The 20,223-nt window shown below is 40.0% G+C and overlaps 1 protein-coding gene across 1 annotated transcript in view; it reads right to left on the reverse strand.

Annotated features, from left to right (window-relative positions):
- LOC138358383 (uncharacterized) overlaps positions 1-11,080 on the reverse strand; it is a 15,660-nt gene extending 4,580 nt beyond the window's left edge. Inside the window, exon 1 of the mRNA XM_069316220.1 lies at positions 10,955-11,080. Within this exon, the coding sequence (XP_069172321.1) occupies positions 10,955-11,080 (126 nt within the window). The remainder of the gene's footprint in view (positions 1-10,954) is intronic.
- Between the last annotated feature and the right edge of the window lie 9,143 nt (positions 11,081-20,223).

Raw genomic sequence — 20,223 nt, forward strand, 5'->3', positions numbered from 1 at the left:
CCATGTGAAAATAGTTAGCCGAGAATACTGGTAAGGGACAGAATAATATTAAGGTGATAAGGTGGAAAGAGAGACTCTTTAATTGGGTAACTGACACAACCCTTCCCTGGCACACACACAACTTTGGGGCTCTTTGTTTCTCAACGCTACCTGCTGACTCCTCTTGGGGGAAGATAAGGCTTTTTTTTGACGAAGGATTGATGACCAATCGATCGATGGATTTTATGAGGAATATCATCACTTAGAGTATTCGGGGGATGGTGTGTATGAGAGAGAGAGAGAGAGAGAGAGAGAGAGAGAGAGAGAGAGAGAGAGAGAGAGAGAGAGAGAGAGAGAGAGAGAGAGAGAGAGAGAGAGAGGGAGAGAGAATACTTCATTATCAAGAAATTCGCACTAGAGGAGGAGCGTTGAAAGGAGAGGGAGGTTAAAACTGATGCCAAAGTTACCTAACCTACGTATTAATAAATAAACCTAATGAAAAACTCCATGAAATATAAACAGAATATATATATTTTCTCTAAAGAACCGTAGTAAACAAGGTGAACGATTTCAACCCATAACAGTAGTGAAAAACTTTGATTCATCCAACTCATCCATAAGATGAGTAATTAGATGTGTCAGTCGTTCAGCTCATAAAGCGGCTGAATGTATATTGTATATCCACCATTGTTTGTTGAAGTGGCACCAGTGTTGTGGTGGCACCAGTGTTGTAGTGGCACCAGTGTTGTAGTGGCACCAGTGTTGTAGTGGCACCAGTGTTGTAGTGGCACCAGTGTTGTAGTGGCACCAGTGTTGTAGTGGCACCAGTGTTGTAGTGGCACCAGTGTTGTAGTGGCACCAGTGTTGTGGTTGCACCAGTGTTGTAGTGGCACCAGTGTTTTGGTGGCACCAGTGTTGTTGTGGCACCAGTGTTGTAGTGGCACCAGTGTTGTGGTGGCACCAGTGTTGTAGTGGCACCAGTGTTGTTGTGGCACCAGTGTTGTGGTGGCACCAGTGTTGTGGTGGCACCAGAGTTGTGGTGGCACCAGTGTTGTGGTGGCACCAGTGTTGTGGTGGCACCAGTGTTGTGGTGGCACCAGTGTTGTAGAGGCACCAGTGTTGTAGTGGCACCAGTGTTGTGGTGGCACCAGTGTTGTGGTGGCACAAGTGTTGTAGTGGCACCAGTATTGTAGTGGCACCAGTGTTGTGGTGGCACCAGTTTTGTTGTGGCACCAGTGTTGTGGTGGCACCAGTGTTGTAGTGGCACCAGTGTTGTGGTGGCACCAGTGTTGTAGTGGCACCAGTGTTGTGATGGCACCAATGTTGTGGTGGCACCAGTGTTGTGGTGGCACCAGTGTTGTAGTGGTACCAGTGTTGTGGTGGCACCAGTGTTGTTGTGGCACCAGTGTTGTGGTGGCACCAGTGTTGTAGTGGCACCAATGTTGTGGTGGCACCAGTGTTGTGATGGCACCAATGTTGTGGTGGCACCAGTCTTGTTGTGGCACCAGTGTTGTTGTGGCACCAGTGTTGTGGTGGCACCAGTGTTGTAGTGGCACCAATGTTGTGGTGGCACCAGTGTTGTGATGGCACCAATGTTGTGGTGGCACCAGTGTTGTTGTGGCACCAGTGTTGTGGTGGCACCAGGGTTGTAGTGGCACCAATGTTGTCGTGGCACCAGTGTTGTGATGGCACCAATGTTGTGGTGGCACCAGTGTTGTTGTGGCACCAGTGTTGTAGTGGCACCAGTGTTGTGGTGGCACCAGTGTTGTGGTGGCACCAGTGTTGTTGTGGCACCAGTGTTGTGGTGGCACCAGTGTTGTGGTGGCACCAATGTTGTGGTGGCACCAGTGTTGTGGTGGCACCAGTGTTGTGATGGCACCAGTGTTGTAGAGGCACCAGTGTTGTAGTGGCACCAGTGTTGTGGTGGCACCAGTGTTGTGGTGGCACAAGTGTTGTGATGGCACCAGTGTTGTAGTGGCACCAGTGTTGTGGTGGCACCAGTGTTGTGGTGGCACCAGTGTTGTAGTGGCACCAGTGTTGTAGTGGCACCAGTGTTGTGGTGGCACCAGTGTTGTAGTGGCACCAGTGTTGTAGTGGCACCAGTGTTGTAGTGGCACCAGTGTTGTAGTGGCACCAGTGTTGTAGTGGCACCAGTGTTGTAGTGGCACCAGTGTTGTAGTGGCACCAGTGTTGTAGTGGCACCAGTGTTGTAGTGGCACCAGTGTTGTAGTGGCACCAGTGTTGTAGTGGCACCAGTGTTGTAGTGGCACCAGTGTTGTAGTGGCACCAGTGTTGTAGTAGCACCAGTGTTGTAGTGGCACCAGTGTTGTAGTGGCACCAGTGTTGTGGTGGCACCAGTGTTGTAGTGGCACCAGTGTTGTGGTGGCACCAGTGTTGTGGTGGCACCAGTGTTGTGGTGGCACCAGTGTTGTGGTGGCACCAGTGTTGTAGTGGCACCAGTGTTGTAGTGGCACCAGAGTTGTAGCGGCATCAGTGTTAGCGTGAGGTTCGCTTCTGCTTCATACATCATACTTCGTAGTTAATACAGCATACTTCATAATTCATACATCTCCCTCATACATCATACCACATTTTCTGGCAAAATATTTATGCACCATACATCACCCTCGTGCTTCATAACTCCCTTCAGCGTTCTTCTCCTCCACTATTCTCTCCTTATTCGTGCCTCACACTTTCTCCTCATTTCTCTATCCCTCACCTCCCAGCCTCCTCTTTTGTCACTTGCTATCCCTGTGCATCTGTCGCTCCTAGCCATGGACGCCTCACGTCCCCTCTCAGAGGTGCCGCGGTCCATCAGGAGCACCGGAGCGTGCTCTGGTGATGGGTGTGAGTTTAGCAGTTGGAGCGTGAGCCTAGGAGCAGGCTAAGTTTGGGTGACGGAGCTGGCGATACACCAGGAGGGAGGGAGGGAGAGAGAGAGAGAGAGAGAGAGAGAGAGAGAGAGAGAGAGAGAGAGAGAGAGAGAGAGAGAGAGAGAGAGAGAGAGAGAGAGAGACGGAGAGAGAGAGACGGAGAGAGAGAGAGAGAGAGAGAGAGAGAGAGAGAGAGAGAGAGAGAGAGAGAGAGAGAGAGAGAGAGAGAGAGAGAGAGAGAGACGGAGAGAGAGAGAGACGGAGAGAGAGAGAAAGAGAAAGAGAGAGAGAGAGAGAGATAAGGAGAGAGAGAGAGAGAGAGAAAGAGAGAAAGAGAGAAAGAGAAAGAGAGAGAGAGAGAGAGAGAGAGAGAGAGAGAGAGAGAGAGAGAGAGAGAGAGAGAGAGAGAGAGAGAGAGAGAGAGAGAGAGAGAGAGAAAGAGAGAAAGAGAGAGAGAGAGAGAGAGAGAGAGAGAGAGAGAGAGAGAGAGAGAGAGAGAGAGAGAGAGAGAGAGAGAGAGAGAGAGAGAGAGAGAGAGAGAGATAGAGAGAAAATGGAGTAATGAAAGGAGATAATGCGGTGACAAGAGAATGCCAATATTTAGAACAAACATTAACCTTATTCATGAACCGATCGTGTTCTAATTATTTAACGATTTAATAAGCAATTAGCAGTGAATCACTTCCGCCCGGTCCTACCCATGGGGCGCACGAGAATTGCGAACACAAAATGAACCACTATTGGAAGCAGGGCATTAATTGATCCATCATTCAACGGACGCTCAAAATTGGGACGATTTGCCTTCAATTCATTGGCGAACTCGCAAAATCTAAAATCACAAGTTATTCTAAGTTACATAGCATTTTACTTTATTATAGCCGTCAACTTTATAATAACATATACTTTATATAAAATATGCTATTATATAATAGCATATAATGATCTGTTCTCTAAATTACTGCATCGCTGTGTTGACACTATCAACCAATACGTAAAAATTCCTGTGGATAAGTGAATTAAACGCCTTGTAATACTGACGCAATAGGTTAGGTTATTTACCTAGATCTCGTTAGCACTAGTGTAAGAACTATATTATATGTAGTAGTATAGGAAATAGTATAAAGAGGAGTAATATGCACACAAATTTTATATTTCTATATATATAGAAATCTCTACATACGAAGAAATACCAGTAGTAGTTTCAGAAATTGTATGAGTAGTTGTATAAGTATTAGAAAAAGTATTATCGTAAAAAGTAGGTTAAGTAGTAATATAAGTAATCTAAGTGATAAACGTATAGCAGTTATATGAGTAGTTATTGTAGTAGTTGTAGTAGAAAGAATAATAACAGTAGAAGCAGTAATAGTAGTAGTAGTAGCAGTAGATTCAGAAAAATGAGGATTTTATAAAGAAACACAATCAATTTAATTTATTTAAGACAATCTTAAATATGACAGCATTCAGTATGACTTTTAATCTTTCTCTCTCCCTCCCTCTCTCTCTCTCTCTCTCTCTCTCTCTCTCTCTCTCTCTCTCTCTCTCTCTCTCTCTCTCTCTCTCTCAACTTTCAACATCCCTCAGTCTCCCCTTCACCCATTCTTCCATGCTGTTGTAATGTTACATTCTCTAAGTCTCTGCTCCTTCATCCCCTCCCCACTCTGGCCGCCGCCAAGTCAACACTTCAAGGGGAAATTCACGTTACACTCTCACAAACATTTACTGACCCTCTGCTCGCTTAAGTTAGGAGGATTCCCTTACTTCTGCTATTGCTATTTGCGTTTACTGTAGTCCTGCTTCCTCTGCTATTGTCACTTGCATTTACTATACTTCTTCCACTTCTGCTATTACTATTTGAGCTTACTATATTGCGGCTACTTTTGCTATTGAGGTTCATTCTACTACAGCTTTTCCAGATGCTTCTCCTGCTACTGTGTTGTTAGTGATATTACTACTATTGCCGCTGGTAGAATTAGTACTACTTAAACAACAACGACTGCTGATATGTACACTAAAAAAAGCACAATAGTTTATACAAGTAGCAAAATCATTAATACTGCTATACTAATACTATAACAAAATTTATTACTGCAAATACTAGCTTTACCTATATTGATAACATTGTCTGAAGTGTTTGTACACAAATTGCTACTACCACAACTACTTGTTCAACTACTATCGCAAGTACATATATTATTTCTTCTAACATTTAAGAATTAAAACTTATTATTACTATTTTTACTCCTATTTTACTACTTTTAATACTACTGCTAATAATTAAACAAGACTCATCAGCACCATACTCTAACTACTTTTGTTGTCATTTCTTACTCTCGTTTCATTTTCGGTTACTTCTCCCTCGGATGGTGAACCATTTCCATCTCTCTCTCTCTCTCTCTCTTTTCCCTGTCTTCGTCTATCCATACGTGACCTTTGACTTCTGAAAATCTACAACACAAGATTGACAGTATTACTCCACCTCCAGGTGAGAGAGCTCTTAGGGAAACACAGGAAAGAGAAGTTTAGAAAGCTGGAGGAAGTTTGATGGGAAACGATTATATATATATTATAATATATTATAATATATAATATATACATTATAATATATTATAATTATATATTATATATATATATAATTTGATATATATATATATATATATATATATATATATATATATATATATATATATATATATATATATATATATATATATATATATATAGTTTGTGAGGGTACCACCTCTGGTGCCAATGTGGGGACCCATAGCCTCGGAGAAGAAAATAAAAAGTATTCAAAGGAGACCTTATGGTTTCTCACTGAACACTAATATTCCATTTTTTTTTTTAAAACATGTATATATATATATATATATATATATATATATATATATATATATATATATATATATATATATATATATATATATATATATATATATATATATATATATATATGTGTGTGTGTGTGTGTGTGTGTATATCACGAAAATAAACACGTGATTAAGAATGTGACAATGTCAGACCACGGAGGAAAATGAAACAGGAATTTCCTTAAGTACTTTCGTATATTAAATACATCTTCAGAAGGAAAGTTTTTTGATTCAGTGATTCCTTCTGAAGATCTATTTAATATACGAAAGTACTTAAGGAAATTCCTGTTTCATTTTCCTCCGTGGTCTGACATTGTCATATATATATATATATATATATATATATATATATATATATATATATATATATATATGTCGTACCTAGTAGCCAGAACGCACTTCTCAGCCTACTATTCAAGGCCCGATTTGCCTAATAAGCCAAGTTTTCATGAATTATTTATTTTTCGACTACCTAACCTACCTAACCTAACCTAACCTAACGTTTTCGGCTACCTAACCTAACCTAACCGATAAAGATAGGTTAGGTTAGGTAGGGTTGGTTAGGTTCGGTCATATATCTAAATTAATTTTAACTCCAATAAAAAAAAATTTACCTCATACGTAATGAAATGGATAGCTTTATAATTTCATAAGAAAAAAATTAGAGAAAATATACTAATTCATGAAAACTTGGCTTATTAGGCAAATCGGACCTTGAATAGTAGGCATAGAAGTGCGTTCTGGCTACTAGGTACGACATATATATATATATATATACACACACACACACACACACACACTTGGGAAAATTTAATTAGCAAGAAGTAATTAACTAGAACTGGAACCTCAAAAGAACAGTGACTCTCCACCCAAGAGAGATCAAGGTTAAATAAAATTTTTTGGAGCATTCATTTGAATGTTGATATGTAAATGTATATTTTCCTTTCACTGGCTTATACATTGCATTCCTTGCCGAAATTACGTCAAGGGGAACACAGCACCCCATCTGTTAGGAAGGATAACTCATAGATGCAAGTATGTTCTCACATATATATAATTAGATGCTATTTGATTGAATTGAATTTGGTAAATCTTAGTTTGAAGTTGTGTATTGAATTGGACTCAATTGCCCCCCCCCTCCTCTCTCTGTCTCTCTTTCTGTCTCTGTATCTCTCTCTCCCCCTCTCTCTCTCCCCCTGTCTCTCTCTCCCTCTCTCTCCCTCTCCGCTCTCTCTCCGTATTATACGAGTACGATACTCGCTTTATCAGGAAGTCTCTTCTTGCATTTCTGTTGCTCATATTTGTTTTTAATTTACATTTGAGGTCTCTCGATGTTGACACCACACATTGGTAAATTAAAAAGCTACGACGTTTCGGTCTGCCCTGGACCATTATAAACTCGTGACTTAATCATGATCCAAGACGGACCGAAACGTTGTCGTTAATTCATTTTCTGTCGTGTGGTCTGGATATCAAATCTTCAGCCTCGTATTTTTGACTCATCGGCTGCTTGAGTTGTCTTGTATAAATTTTCTTTGAATAGACTATCTTCGTTCACTTTGTATCTGTCTTACTAGATTTTGTAGATCGTGATTATGCCTCCTCTGTCTCTTCTCCAAATTTTCTTGAAAGTTTTCTATGAGAACATTATTGTGTTCCGGAAAGCAGTTCACCTAATAATTAAAAGTATTAATTTTAATTCTTGTTTTATTATTATTACAATTATTATTATTATTATTATATTTATTATTAATAGTATTTATTCTGTTTTGGCAAAATAAAAAAGGTTGGAAATAAACACATTGTTTCATTGAAATGTCAAAAGTCGTGCTAGTTGAGAGGGACTCCGTTAAACAATAAAGCAGGCAGAACCCTCCATTTGCCACTCCGTTAAAAAATGTAACTCTTTTTGCTCTAACTGGAAACGTACGAACCCAAGCAACCCTTATCCACGTTGATGCTCGCAAAATATAAATTCTACGGAGCTTAGATTTTGACTAAAAATGATTTAATTTTTATTGGATTGGTCTATTCCGTTAAAAATGCGACGTTAGAGGTGGGAGGAAAGGGGTTGAGATAACCTCCTGCCAATCACACGATGGAACTACGATGTTGCTGTTCGAAAAACTTGTAACAACTTTAACAAACTTTAAGTTTAAAAAGTAACAGTTGTTACTTGTAACAACTTGATACTTTTAATAAGTATATAGCAAGTTGTAACAACTTTCCAATACGTTATAAAAACTTTATAACAAGATGTAACAGCTTAGTAACAAGTTGTAATTAGGTAACAGTAGAGAGCATTACGCTGTGTGTTTGGAGGGAGCTCTGACTCGCAAGATAAGCTAACTGTGGTTAATCTGCTGGCGAAGATTATCTTAATTAATAAGACCCTGTTCTTGTTATTGCGTCCATCTTGTGTTTGTTGTTCTTGTCTTGTAGCTGTCCTTGCTTTCCAAGCTTTTTCTTTGGCGATGGAAAACTACTTAGATTATGTACTTGCTTTTTGTTGAAATACTAAAATTTCCTTTTTATAAACATGTATTATTTTAAATTCATAATTTTTATAATGAACGTGATTCTCACAAACACACAAATGTTCACGCACATGAATTATTATTATTATAATTCCTATTATTATGATAACAGCAATAATAAAAAAAAACTATACCTATAGTTAATATCATACAAACAGCAGTAACCACTATCAAACAGAACACCCCCGAAATACGCCAGTAGGACGCCCACCAAGACCCTATTTAAACAGGCCGAGTCTGCCCGTATAAACGCTGCACATTTGGCTGAATTTTAATGGCCTCATTTGGAATATAAATTGCTTGAGAAAATAACACTGGTTAAGAGTGGGGACGTCTAGAATGAGGTGGTTGGTGGGCTGGAGAAAGGTGAGCATTTTTTAACCTCTGGTGTAAGAAAGTGTGGAGAAGAGTGAGAGAGGGAGAGATAGAGAGGAAGAGGGAGAGAGGGAAGAAGGGTGCAAGTGAGAGAGAAAATTAAGGAATGGACTAGAGGGAAGGAGGAAATAAGGTATGTAGAATAGAGTGAGGAATGGAGAGTAGTTAGATTGAAAGAAGAATTGAAAGAGAGATCAATGAAATATTTAATATTAAAAATTACAATGATAATTGGTAGTGTGTTAATAAGATTTTGTTTTGTTATCTTGCACTCAAACTTATCTTTTTCTTCGGTTACTTACATCTGTGCTCCTTGTCTGTTAATTATTATTATTATTTTTAATCTTCTGATTTTTATTTTTCTAATAACTTTTTGTTTATTGTCATTATTAATGCTACAAATATGACGTTTGTGTCTAGCTAATGGAACAGTCAACTGTTTAATAGAACTATGGTTGATTTGTGAAGGTTTCAGTGTCTTAAACGCGAGAGCTAAAACTCGTGTGGAAGGAAAATGGATCTCGAAAAAAGTTAGTGAAATGTGGGTATTCATGTACGTAGAGTTTCGCATTGGCTGATTAAATTTTTGCTTCAAAGTATACATGCATACACGCCCACGCAAGTGACTGCATATATATAAAAACGCACTAAAATAACAAGTTTTATTTAATTTAATGGTTTTAGTCCACATTATTAACGTATGTTAAGAGAAAGAGGTATTAATACTATATAAATATATATAGACTGCAAATAATTTCAAAATTTGTGAAAGAACTTTGACTCGTTAAAACTCTTTCGGTGGCTCGAAAGGTGTGTGTTAAGAGCTGGTTGGAGACCATTCAAGAAACAGCTGAATGCAATGAGGCTCGTTAATGAGCACATCATCCTTACCTAAACCACAAAATAACTAAACGTTTGCTTTTAATCTCACAATAACACATTCACACTCATACACATATATGTACATAAATATACACACACACGGTCGCACCCATTTTCCACATTGTAGAAGTATGACAGGAACCTTGACATACATCATAGTAATGTTTCATATTTATCTCCATTTATCTTCACTCACCATCTGTTATTCCGCTGATGAGCGATATTTCTCTTCGACTTTGCCCTTACTCTCGTACTCTTGTGGGTTAAGACCGCTTCAAGCTTACCATTGTCTTCCAGATGAAATCTTCCAAAGTTAACTTCCATAAGTCTTGTCGAAAGGAGAAACCTACATTACATTTTATTAGTACTTTGGGTTATTTAGACAATCGATGAATAATAAGGTTTTGTCTTTCGAATTATTTAGGGAACAGCATATAAAAATATCTAAGATATATCTAAAATAATTACCATTTATATTCTGATGTATGTAGCTAATGTTACAAATAATTATGAATGTGCAGCTATTACCATCAACGTTTTACAGTTAATAACATAATGTGTTTTCATTGATAATTAATGGACTATTATATAGCGTACTTATATGGTGCAAGATTTCAGTCATTAGAGTTAATATATCACGACAACCAGTTAAGAGAGGGACATGAACACCGAGAAAGTTGTGTATTTTAGAAGTAGGAAAGCTTGAATAATCATAAAAACCTAATTGCAGGTATAGTAGCTTAAAGTGCTGCAGTTTACATTTCAGTGGTAGTCAAAATGTCTCCAAAGTCGCTCAGAGATGGTATTATATATCACATGAATAAAGCTTATTTGAATAGCTATTACACGTTCAAGATTCATTTTAGAGAGAGAGAGAGAGAGAGAGAGAGAGAGAGAGAGAGAGAGAGAGAGAGAGAGAGAGAGAGAGAGAGAGAGAGAGAGAGAGAGAGAGAGAGACAGAGAGAGAGAGAGAGTTGACTACGTACTAACACCTCCCTCAACTCGTTATTTCCAGGAATGCATGTGTTGGGTTCCTCTTGGAAAGACGACGAGGAGGTGCTTGTCTCTCAGGAGAAGCTACAGTTTTTGCAGAGTTTGCAGGAATATGAATAGTCACGAACCTGACCTATGGAGTGATGTATAGTTCACAGTGGAAATATTTGCTATTTCGAATATTTTATAAACTATGTTATTAACATTTTCTTTACGATTCATTGATGACCTATCCTTATTTTGCAATGTTTGTGAAGAATTGCTTCAAATTCATCTCAACTGAGCTAAAACAAGTGCTCTTGAAAGCTGTATTGACCGACTGGCCGAACGAAATAAATCTTGAAATTGTCAGACACACAAATTGTTTGCGTCAAAATTCGCTTCCAAACAAGGAAAAAGTTCAGATGGATCTTGAGACGAGCCAACACAACCTTAGAGAAAACATCACCTTCTCAACGCCCGTGTGACCTGGCCAAGCTAGATCAGAGGTTCGAGGAAGCACCTGAGACAAGTTTGACCACTTCACCAGCAAGAAGGTCGAGGAGACGGGCACCGGAGCCGTGCCCAGGACCATTAACTTTTTATTAAAAGTTTTCGAGGATTAGATATATCCCGTAACCTGATGAGCCATTTCTTGTAGAACAATTATTGGCAACTTTAGCGTAATAGAAACTTCTCTTCCTTGAGCAAGAAATATTATCTTAACTATACCCCTACCAATGTCTAATACAAAAATTTATATATATATATATATATATATATATATATATATATATATATATATATATATATATATATATGACAATTGTCAGACCACGGAGGAAAATGGAACAGGAATTTCCTTAAGTACTTTCGTATATTAAATATTCAATATTAAATACATCTTCAGATTCCTTCTGAAGATGTATTTAATATACGAAAGTACTTAAGGAAATTCCTGTTTCATTTTCCTCCGTGGTCTGACAATTGTCACATTCTTAATCACGTGTTTATTTTCGTGATATACACACACACACATATATATATAATATATATATATATATATATATATATATATATATATATATATATATATATATATATATATATATATATATATATATATATATAAATATATATATATATATATATATATATATATATATATATATATATATATATATATATATATATATATATATATATATATATAAACATTACAACAGCGTCTATACCACGAGAGAGGACAAATAGAGAGTTAAAAACTAGCAGAGAATCAAGCATAATCAGGCCCCTCGTATACTTTTACTAATTTAATCTGTTCAAAACGTCCAGTTCGTTTTAAATAAAAAAACTCATAAATCCCCAAACTCACACGATGAAGCACAAGTACTCACAAGAACGTGTTGGAAATTCCCTCCACCTCCCTTCCCTTCCTCCCTGCGGTCTCGTCTCTGTGTCCACTTTAAAGCGTCATTTCTCATTGTTACCGAGACCCAGGAACTCAATTTTGCAAATGGACGAGAGAGGAAGGTAATTCCTCGCTTACTTTTGTCGTGCGTAGCTCATTCTTGTCCCCAAGGTGACAGCCAGGAAGTTTGGGTTGGCATAATGTCAAGTGTTAAGTATTCGCTGCTTCTCTTTAACGACAGGAAAGAGTTATGAGTTTGTTTCTTAAGGTTTTAGTTGGGTTATTTTATTTTATGCTTATTTCTGCTTAATGGACCGCGAGGATGATTGTTAATGATGTATACAGTATTTCTGAGCAAAAGTGTAAATTTTCACAAGGATACTCACACGTAGATCCACCCACCATCTCTCTCTCTCTCTCTCTCTCTCTCTCTCTCTCTCTCTCTCTCTCTCTCTCTCTCTCTCTCTCTCTCTCTCTCTCTCTCTCTCTCTCTCTCTCTCACACACACACACACACACTATAAGGATTAAAACAGAAGAGGACTGTTTGAGACTTCAAGAAGACCTAGACAAGCTGAAGGAATGGTCGAACAAATGGTTGTTAGAGTTTAACCCAACCAAATGTAATGTAATGAAGATAGGTGTATGGAGCAGGAGGCCAGATACGAGGTATCATATGAGAGGGGAAATTCTTCAGGAGTCAGAGAAAGAAAAAGACTTGGGGGTTGATATCACGCCAGACCTGTCTCCTGCAGCACATATCAAGAGGATAACATCAGCGGCATATGCCAGCCTAGCCAACATACGAACGGCATTCAGAAACTTGTGTAAAGAATCATTCAGAACTCTGTATGCCACATATGTCAGGCCAATCCTGGAGTATGCAGCCCCAGCATGGAGTCCATATCTAGTCAAGGATAAGACTAAACTGGAGAAGGTTCAAAGGTTTGCTACCAGACTAGTACCCGAGCTCAGAGGTATGAGCTACGAGGAGAGACTACGGGAATCAAACCTCACTTCGCTGGAAGACAGAAGAGTTAAGGGGGACATGATCACCACATTCAAGATTCTGAAGGGAATTGATAGGGTAGATAAAGACAGGGTATTTAACACAAGGGGCACACGCACAAGGGGACACAGGTGGGAACCGAGCGCCCAAATGAGCCACAGAGATATTAGAAAGAACTTTTTTAGTGTCAGAGTGGTTGACAAATGGAATGCATTAGGAAGTGATGTAGTGGAGGCTGACTCCATACACAGTTTCAAGTGTAGATATGATAGAGCCTAACAGGCTCAGGATTCTGTACACCTCTTGATTGACGGTTGAGAGACGGGACCAAAGAGTCAGAGCTCAACCCCCGCAAACACAACTAGGTGAGTACAACTGGGTGAGTACACACACACACAAACTGTAATTAATATAAAAAGTATTACGTTTATCGCAGTGCGATGATACTGTAAGTTTTGTTTACTAGTTGAACTCTAACTTTCCATAAATTAAAAAAGTTGAGTAGTGTTTGCGAAATTGCATTAAATTTGTTAGTGAGCGTTGTTTTCGAAGCGTCTTGAAAATAAATTTCTAAGTCGCGTGCTTTTTCCATGCATAAGTTAAAAGAAGTCTTCAGGAAAATGTTAAATGTTACAGTCTAGAGAATAAAGTATTAACTTTGCCAAGATATTCTCAAACACATTACTCAAAACATTAATTATAGGATGGTATATCAATTGTCCTCTTTCATCCTGACGAGAAACTAATGTCAGAACTTCTATATTAAATTAAAATATATTTCGCGAAATATAGTGGTGTAGAGGATTGTCCAACAGTTCATGCCACGTTCTGGGAATTTAATCACAGAGATGTTGCATTTAGAGTTATCTAAGTCTCGCTTCATACAGGTCGGCGTTCAATCCCCGACCGTCCATAGGGGTTCGGCACCATTCCTTACCCTCCGTCTCATCCCAAATCCTTATCCTGATCCCTTCCCAGTGCTATATAATCGTAATGGCTTGGTGCCTTCTACTGATAACTTCCTCCCTCCTTTGATTCACGTTCGAACACCGTAGGTGGAAAAACTGTTGCTCAATCTGCGATTCACTTAACGAGGAGAGGGAAAATATTGCAAATCATTAGTCCATATTTTATATAAATTGTGCGTGTACCCCTATTTTGGACTTGAGAGGTTGATCCGCGAGGTGGTAGAATAGACAACCTATTCACTGGGAGGTTGTCGTTCTGAGATTCGTCAGGGGAAGGGTAGAATTGGAAGTTGTAATTTGGAATTGCTGCAATGGTTGGATAGACAGCGGGTTGTCATACTGAGGTGTTGGAGTGATTTACACTGCAGTGAATGCAATTAGGGACTGGGATACACAAGAATAGGAAGAGTCTAAACCAGTATGGTTATTACATTGTGTTGTTAATGCATCTCACCCGACAAGTATTGACTAAGAATATGAAGGTTTCTGGAACTGAATTTCATCCATATAAAGGATAATACATATAATACAACATATGAAGGATAATACAACCAGGTGAGTACAACATACATAGCATACGACAAATTTTAGAACCTTTATTATAAACACAAATATGTTTCCTTTTATTTCTTGGAAGTTCTTTAATATTAAATTCAGTAAGACGTTGATGTCATCAATTCACTCTGAATTTTACTCATTTGTATTTCATGGGTTGTGAACTATAACCGCCCTTCCTCGATATGGCAGAGAAACAAAGCTTTGACAAAATATATTAAATCGAACCTTAGGAGGGCAATACCAAGTCTTAAACTTAATTGCCTCTTGAATGATAAATGCTCTGTTGAAGCTTCAGTTCATATTAAGACCCTTGTGTCATTTGGCATCAAAGTGTTCTTTGACTCAATTACATTAACTTTTACTTGAGGAAACGACACAAGAACATAAGAATAAAGGAAACCCTCAGAAGTCCTATTGGTCCATACGAGGCAGCTCCTATTGGCTTACATGAGGCAGCTTTTACTGGCCCATACGAGGCAGCTTCTACTGGCCCATGTGAAGCAGCTTCTACTGGCCCATACGAGGCAGCTCCTACTGGCCCATACGAGGCAGCTTCTACTGGCCCATACGAGGCAGCTCCTACTGGCCCATACGAGGCAGCTTCTACTGGCCCATATGAGGCAGCTTCTACTGGCCCATACGAGGCAGCTCCTACTGGCCCATGTGAAGCAGCTTCTACTGGCCCATACGAGGCAGCACCTATTGGCCCCTACGAGGCAGCTCCTACTGGCCCATACGAGGCAGCATTTATTGACCCATACGAGGCATATTTTATATGACCATACGAGGCAGCACCAATTGGCCCATGTAAAGCAGTTTCTACTGATAGCCTCCCAAACTCATTCATATATATGTCTAACTTACGTTAGAAACAATCCATCTATCCCACGTCTTTAATGTTACCCGGTAATTTCTTCCATAAATCAACTCAGTTTTCAACCCGTATTTATCCCGGACTTTCCTGAATCTAAAATTATCCAATTGATGTCTCAATGTTGTTTTTATTCTGTTTCTGATTATTCAGTTTAATTTACTTTCTTCGTCTGCTGTTGTTCTTTTAATTTTGACTTTAACCCCTTCCATAACTGACTGGCTTTTAAATACCTACCCATCCTGTTATTAGTTTTCTGTATCCTTCCCTCTTTGTTATGAGTTTTCTCCCTCACTCTGTTATCAGTTTTGTCTCTCCCTCTCTATTATTGCTTTTTTCTTTACTCTCTTTGATAAAAGTTTTCCTCTTATTGCTTTTCACAATTTTCTCCTTCCCTGTTTTGTCACGATTTTCCCCTCTCATTACCTCTCTCTCTCTCTCTCTCTCTCTCTCTCCCTCACCACCTCCCTCACAATATGGGCCAAGTTATCTGCACTGATGCTTTTCAATTCGTATGTTAATTTAATAACATGCGAAGTCAGGTATTTATATGAAAAGAAAACTATGTCAACCTGAAATATAATCCTCCATTGCGGTTAGAGACACACACACACACACACACACACGCACACACACACGCATATAGACATACACACATTCACACTCGAAAAAAAATACGAATCAGTTCTTTCACTCCAGCTTAAGGCTTTATGGAAAGAAATGGACAAAGGCGACCGCGTACAAAGACTCCATTTATGTAGCGGAAAGAGAGAGAGAGAGAGAAAGAGAGAGAGAGAGAGAGAGAGAGAGAGAGAGAGAGAGAGAGAGAGAGAGAGAGAGAGAGAGAGAGAGAGAGAGAGAGAGAGAGAGAGAGGATTGAAGTAGATCAGTGTATTTGATATCACCTTCACCTATCCCCACCAGGAAGATAGAGGGTGTAGAACAGACATTCTCATCCATACTTAAAGTCAAGAATCCCGGAGACCTTACTGGGTGTTCTTGCACGTATGTGTGTGCTGTGGATATTCTAGATTGTTCTTAACCACTTGGGCTGGACGGTAGAGCGACGGTCTAGCTTCACGCAGGTCGGCGTTCAATCCCCAACCGTCCAAGTATTTGGGCACCATTCCTTACCCTCATCCCACCCCAAATTCTTATCCTAACCCCTTCCAAGTGCTATATAGTCGTAAAAGCTTGACGTTTTCCTGATAATTCCCTCCCTCTTTCTCAACTTGTTCAGCTCTGTAAATTAAATGAGTAAATATAACCTGAAGCGTTCGAACCTAGACATCAGAAGTCAATCGAACCCGATGTTTTTAAGTCCGAGGATGTGTCAATTTCACGGTACATTTAATTTCTCTAAAACATCAGAATTCTTGTGTTCTGTTGATATCATCAGCATTGGTTGCGTTAAGTGGGAGGACAGGTTGGAGGACCTCTGGGTTTGATAAAAAAATTTAATAACTTGTAATTTTTGTTTAGATTTTAGAACGCAAATAAAAAAACCGACAATGACCATGTGTGTGTCACTACACTACACTACACTACACTACACTACACTACACTACACTGCACTACACTACACTACACTACACTACACTACACTACACTACACTACACTACACTGCACTACACTACACTACATTACACTGCACTACACTACACTACACTGCACTACACTACACTACACTACACTACACTACACTATGACGGTTGAGAGGCGGGTTGACGGTTGTGAGGCGGGTTGACGGTTGAGAGGCGGGACCAAAGAGCCAGAGCTCAACCCCCGCAAACACAACTAGGTGAGTACTAGGTGAGTACACTACACTACACACTACTTTGACCATGTGTGTGTGTGTTTTATCTATATCTGAATAGATAAAAGTAATGAAAAATGTAAATAAAAAAGGGAAACAATATGAAATAATTTCTCTTACATGAGAAATAAATTTTCTGTCGATTTCAGTAGTCTATTTTGGATCTGAAACATCTTCTCACATTATCACATTTCCTTCACACGGGAAAGAAATGATTATCCATCAAGCTTTAATCTGAATTTCACACGTGTTTTGCAACATACAAAGAGTTCCATTAGGACAAAATTAAAAATCGCATTGAGATGCAGTATATATTATTTTCAAAATCCCAATAACATATTTATCCCATTATGGATTGACTTTAGGAGCGTTGAAACGTGAATCTGTTGACTCGTCAAGACCCACTCAAGTTAATGGCTTCCTTCTTGTGTTTTACTTCCAATCGATACACCCTTCAGAAACTTGACGAAGGTGACTCTCTATTATCTCTCACTATTAGAAAGGGTTACATCTTAGTACCACACACTATTGAATAACTTGATATCTTACTCTCTCAGATAACTAAACAAAGCGACACCTTACTATCTCACACTGTTAACTATGGTAACACCCTATATTCTTAGACTATGAAACAAGGTTATTATCATTTATGTTAATATTTTTAGAATTCTTGCCAATTTTGTTAAACCTATTTTTATATTCTTCTAATTAATATTTATATTTCTGATATATATATCAACAAATTTTCATTATTTTTATTCACCACACATCCAGAGAGGAAGAGAGAGAGAGAGAGAGAGAGAGAGAGAGAGAGAGAGAGAGAGAGAGAGAGAGAGAGCTTACACTACTAACGGGTCGAGTAGTGAATTACTGCGACTTAATTTGGCTCACACTAACAATCGTCCAGTTAGTTTGTTACCAAGTTTTGTATTGTAATGTGGACGTTGGTAAGTACTGTAAGTTACAATACTTACCAGCGTCAAGTTCCCACTGTCGAATGTTGCATGTACTTTATATACATTACACAAACTCAAACACATTCAGGCTACCACGGCGGCCTCGCGACTGAATGGACAGCGCCCTGGGGTCGTAGTCCTAATGCGCCAGGGTTCGATCCCCGGCGGAGGCAGTAACTAAATAGACAGGTTCGTTCACCCTCATGTCCCTGTTCAACTAGCAGTAAATAGTTGTGTGGTAGTTAGACTGCCGCTACCGGCTGCTTCCTGGGGATGTGTGTGTGTGTGTGTGTGTGTGTGTGTGTGTGTGTGTGTGTGTGTGTGTGTGTGTGTGTGTGTGTGTGTGTGAGTGTGTACGAGAAATATATGTAGTAGACATATTAGAGGGAAAAAAATTGGTTAGAAACACGGGGTCAAAGAGCTAATATCTCGATTCTGCAGATATAAATAGTAAATACACACACACGCACACAACAGGATACAGACCAGCTGCCGGTGACGCAAACACTAGTGGCCAAAGCCGATAAGAATTTTTCCTTTGCTACCGTCACAAAGTTGTGTCGATATATTTACTGTACTCACTTATTTGTGTCTACAGGATCGAGCATTGACTCTTGGATCCCGCCTTTCGAGCCATCGGTTGTTTAGAGCAATGACTCCGGTCCCATTTTCCTATCATACCTAGTTTTAAAATTAGAATTTGCTTCCACAACCTGCACTCTAAGTGCATTCCATTTTTCCACCACTCTCACTCTAAAAGAAAACGTCGTAACACCTCTGTGACTCATCTGAGTTTCCAGCTTCCATCCATGTCCCCTCGTTCTGTTACTATTCCGTGTGAACATTTCGTCTATGTCCACTCTGTCAATCCCTCTGAGTATTTTATACGTTCCTGAGTAATGAAGTGAGTAGTAGTAGTGAGTAGTTCCTCTGTGTAGCCTGAGCCTTGCAGATCACCCTTAGCTGAAAAAGTCTGCAGAATATAAGTGTCCAGGATCTGAAACTCCTCCCCAGCGAGTAGAACAAGATGAGTATAATACTCAACAAATCAAGAATCCTGAGAATGAATGATGTGTTCGATGCAGTCAAAGAATCTCATCTAAGAATCTCTCTGGCAGCTCTCACGGCTTTTGTTATACGAAAAGTCCCCTTGATAGTGAGAGGTCCAAGGAAGAACAGGCTCGTGTGTGTCTGTCTGTCGTAAAACTAACGTTCTAAAAACACACAAAGCTATTTTTGGAAAGTTGAGGAAACCAGGAAAATATCAGATTTTTTTTTTACCGTCACGCAGCCAACTGTTAAAGGAGACAGCTGGCAGGGAAAGATATGAGAATATTGGTGCCAACTCCTGGTCAGCGTAGAGGTGGGGAATGGGCGGGTGGACGGAGTGGATGGACGGGGCGGGTGGACGGAGTGGATGGACGGGGCGGGTGGACGGAGTGGGTGGACGGGGCGGGTGGACGGAGTGGGTGGACGGGGCGGGTGGACGGAGTGGATGGACGGGGCGGGTGGACGGAGTGGGTGGACGGGGCGGGTGGACGGAGTGGATGGACGGGGCGGGTGGACGGAGTGGGTGGACGGGGCGGGTGGACGGAGTGGATGGACGGGGCGGGTGGACGGAGTAAGTGGACGGGGCGGGTGGACGGAGTGGGTGGACGGGACGGGTGGACGGAGTGGATGGACGGGGCGGGTGGACGGAGAGGGTGGACGGGGCGGGTGGACGGAGAGGGTGGACGGGGCGGGTGGACGGAGTGGATGGACGGGGCGGGTGGACGGAGTAGGCGGTGAGGGATAGGGCTTGTAAGTGAGGGGAGAATGGGGACGGGGTAGGTGAGGTATGGGGACTGGTGGAGACGTCTTTTAGAAACCCTCAGACTAGTCAAATCTTTTCTTTCTTCCATTTGATATGCATTTTCTTTAGATGATTCTACAAGAGGAAATCTGATGGTCAAATATATTGAGAGAGAGAGAGAAGCGAGGTCCTGGAGGCGTAGTGACTTTATTTTACTTTATTTTGAGAACGAATGTTATCTTGGGATGACTAAATGGATGACTTACCCTGGGTGACTATCTGGTTCTCTTGGATCACTACAACAGCATCCGCCATTAGGACATCTTAATTAACTTCCACGTCAGTGATGCTTGGAAA

This window comes from Procambarus clarkii, chromosome 83 (genome assembly GCF_040958095.1).
Source record: "Procambarus clarkii isolate CNS0578487 chromosome 83, FALCON_Pclarkii_2.0, whole genome shotgun sequence".
In the NCBI taxonomy this organism is placed as follows: Eukaryota; Metazoa; Arthropoda; class Malacostraca; order Decapoda; family Cambaridae; genus Procambarus; species Procambarus clarkii.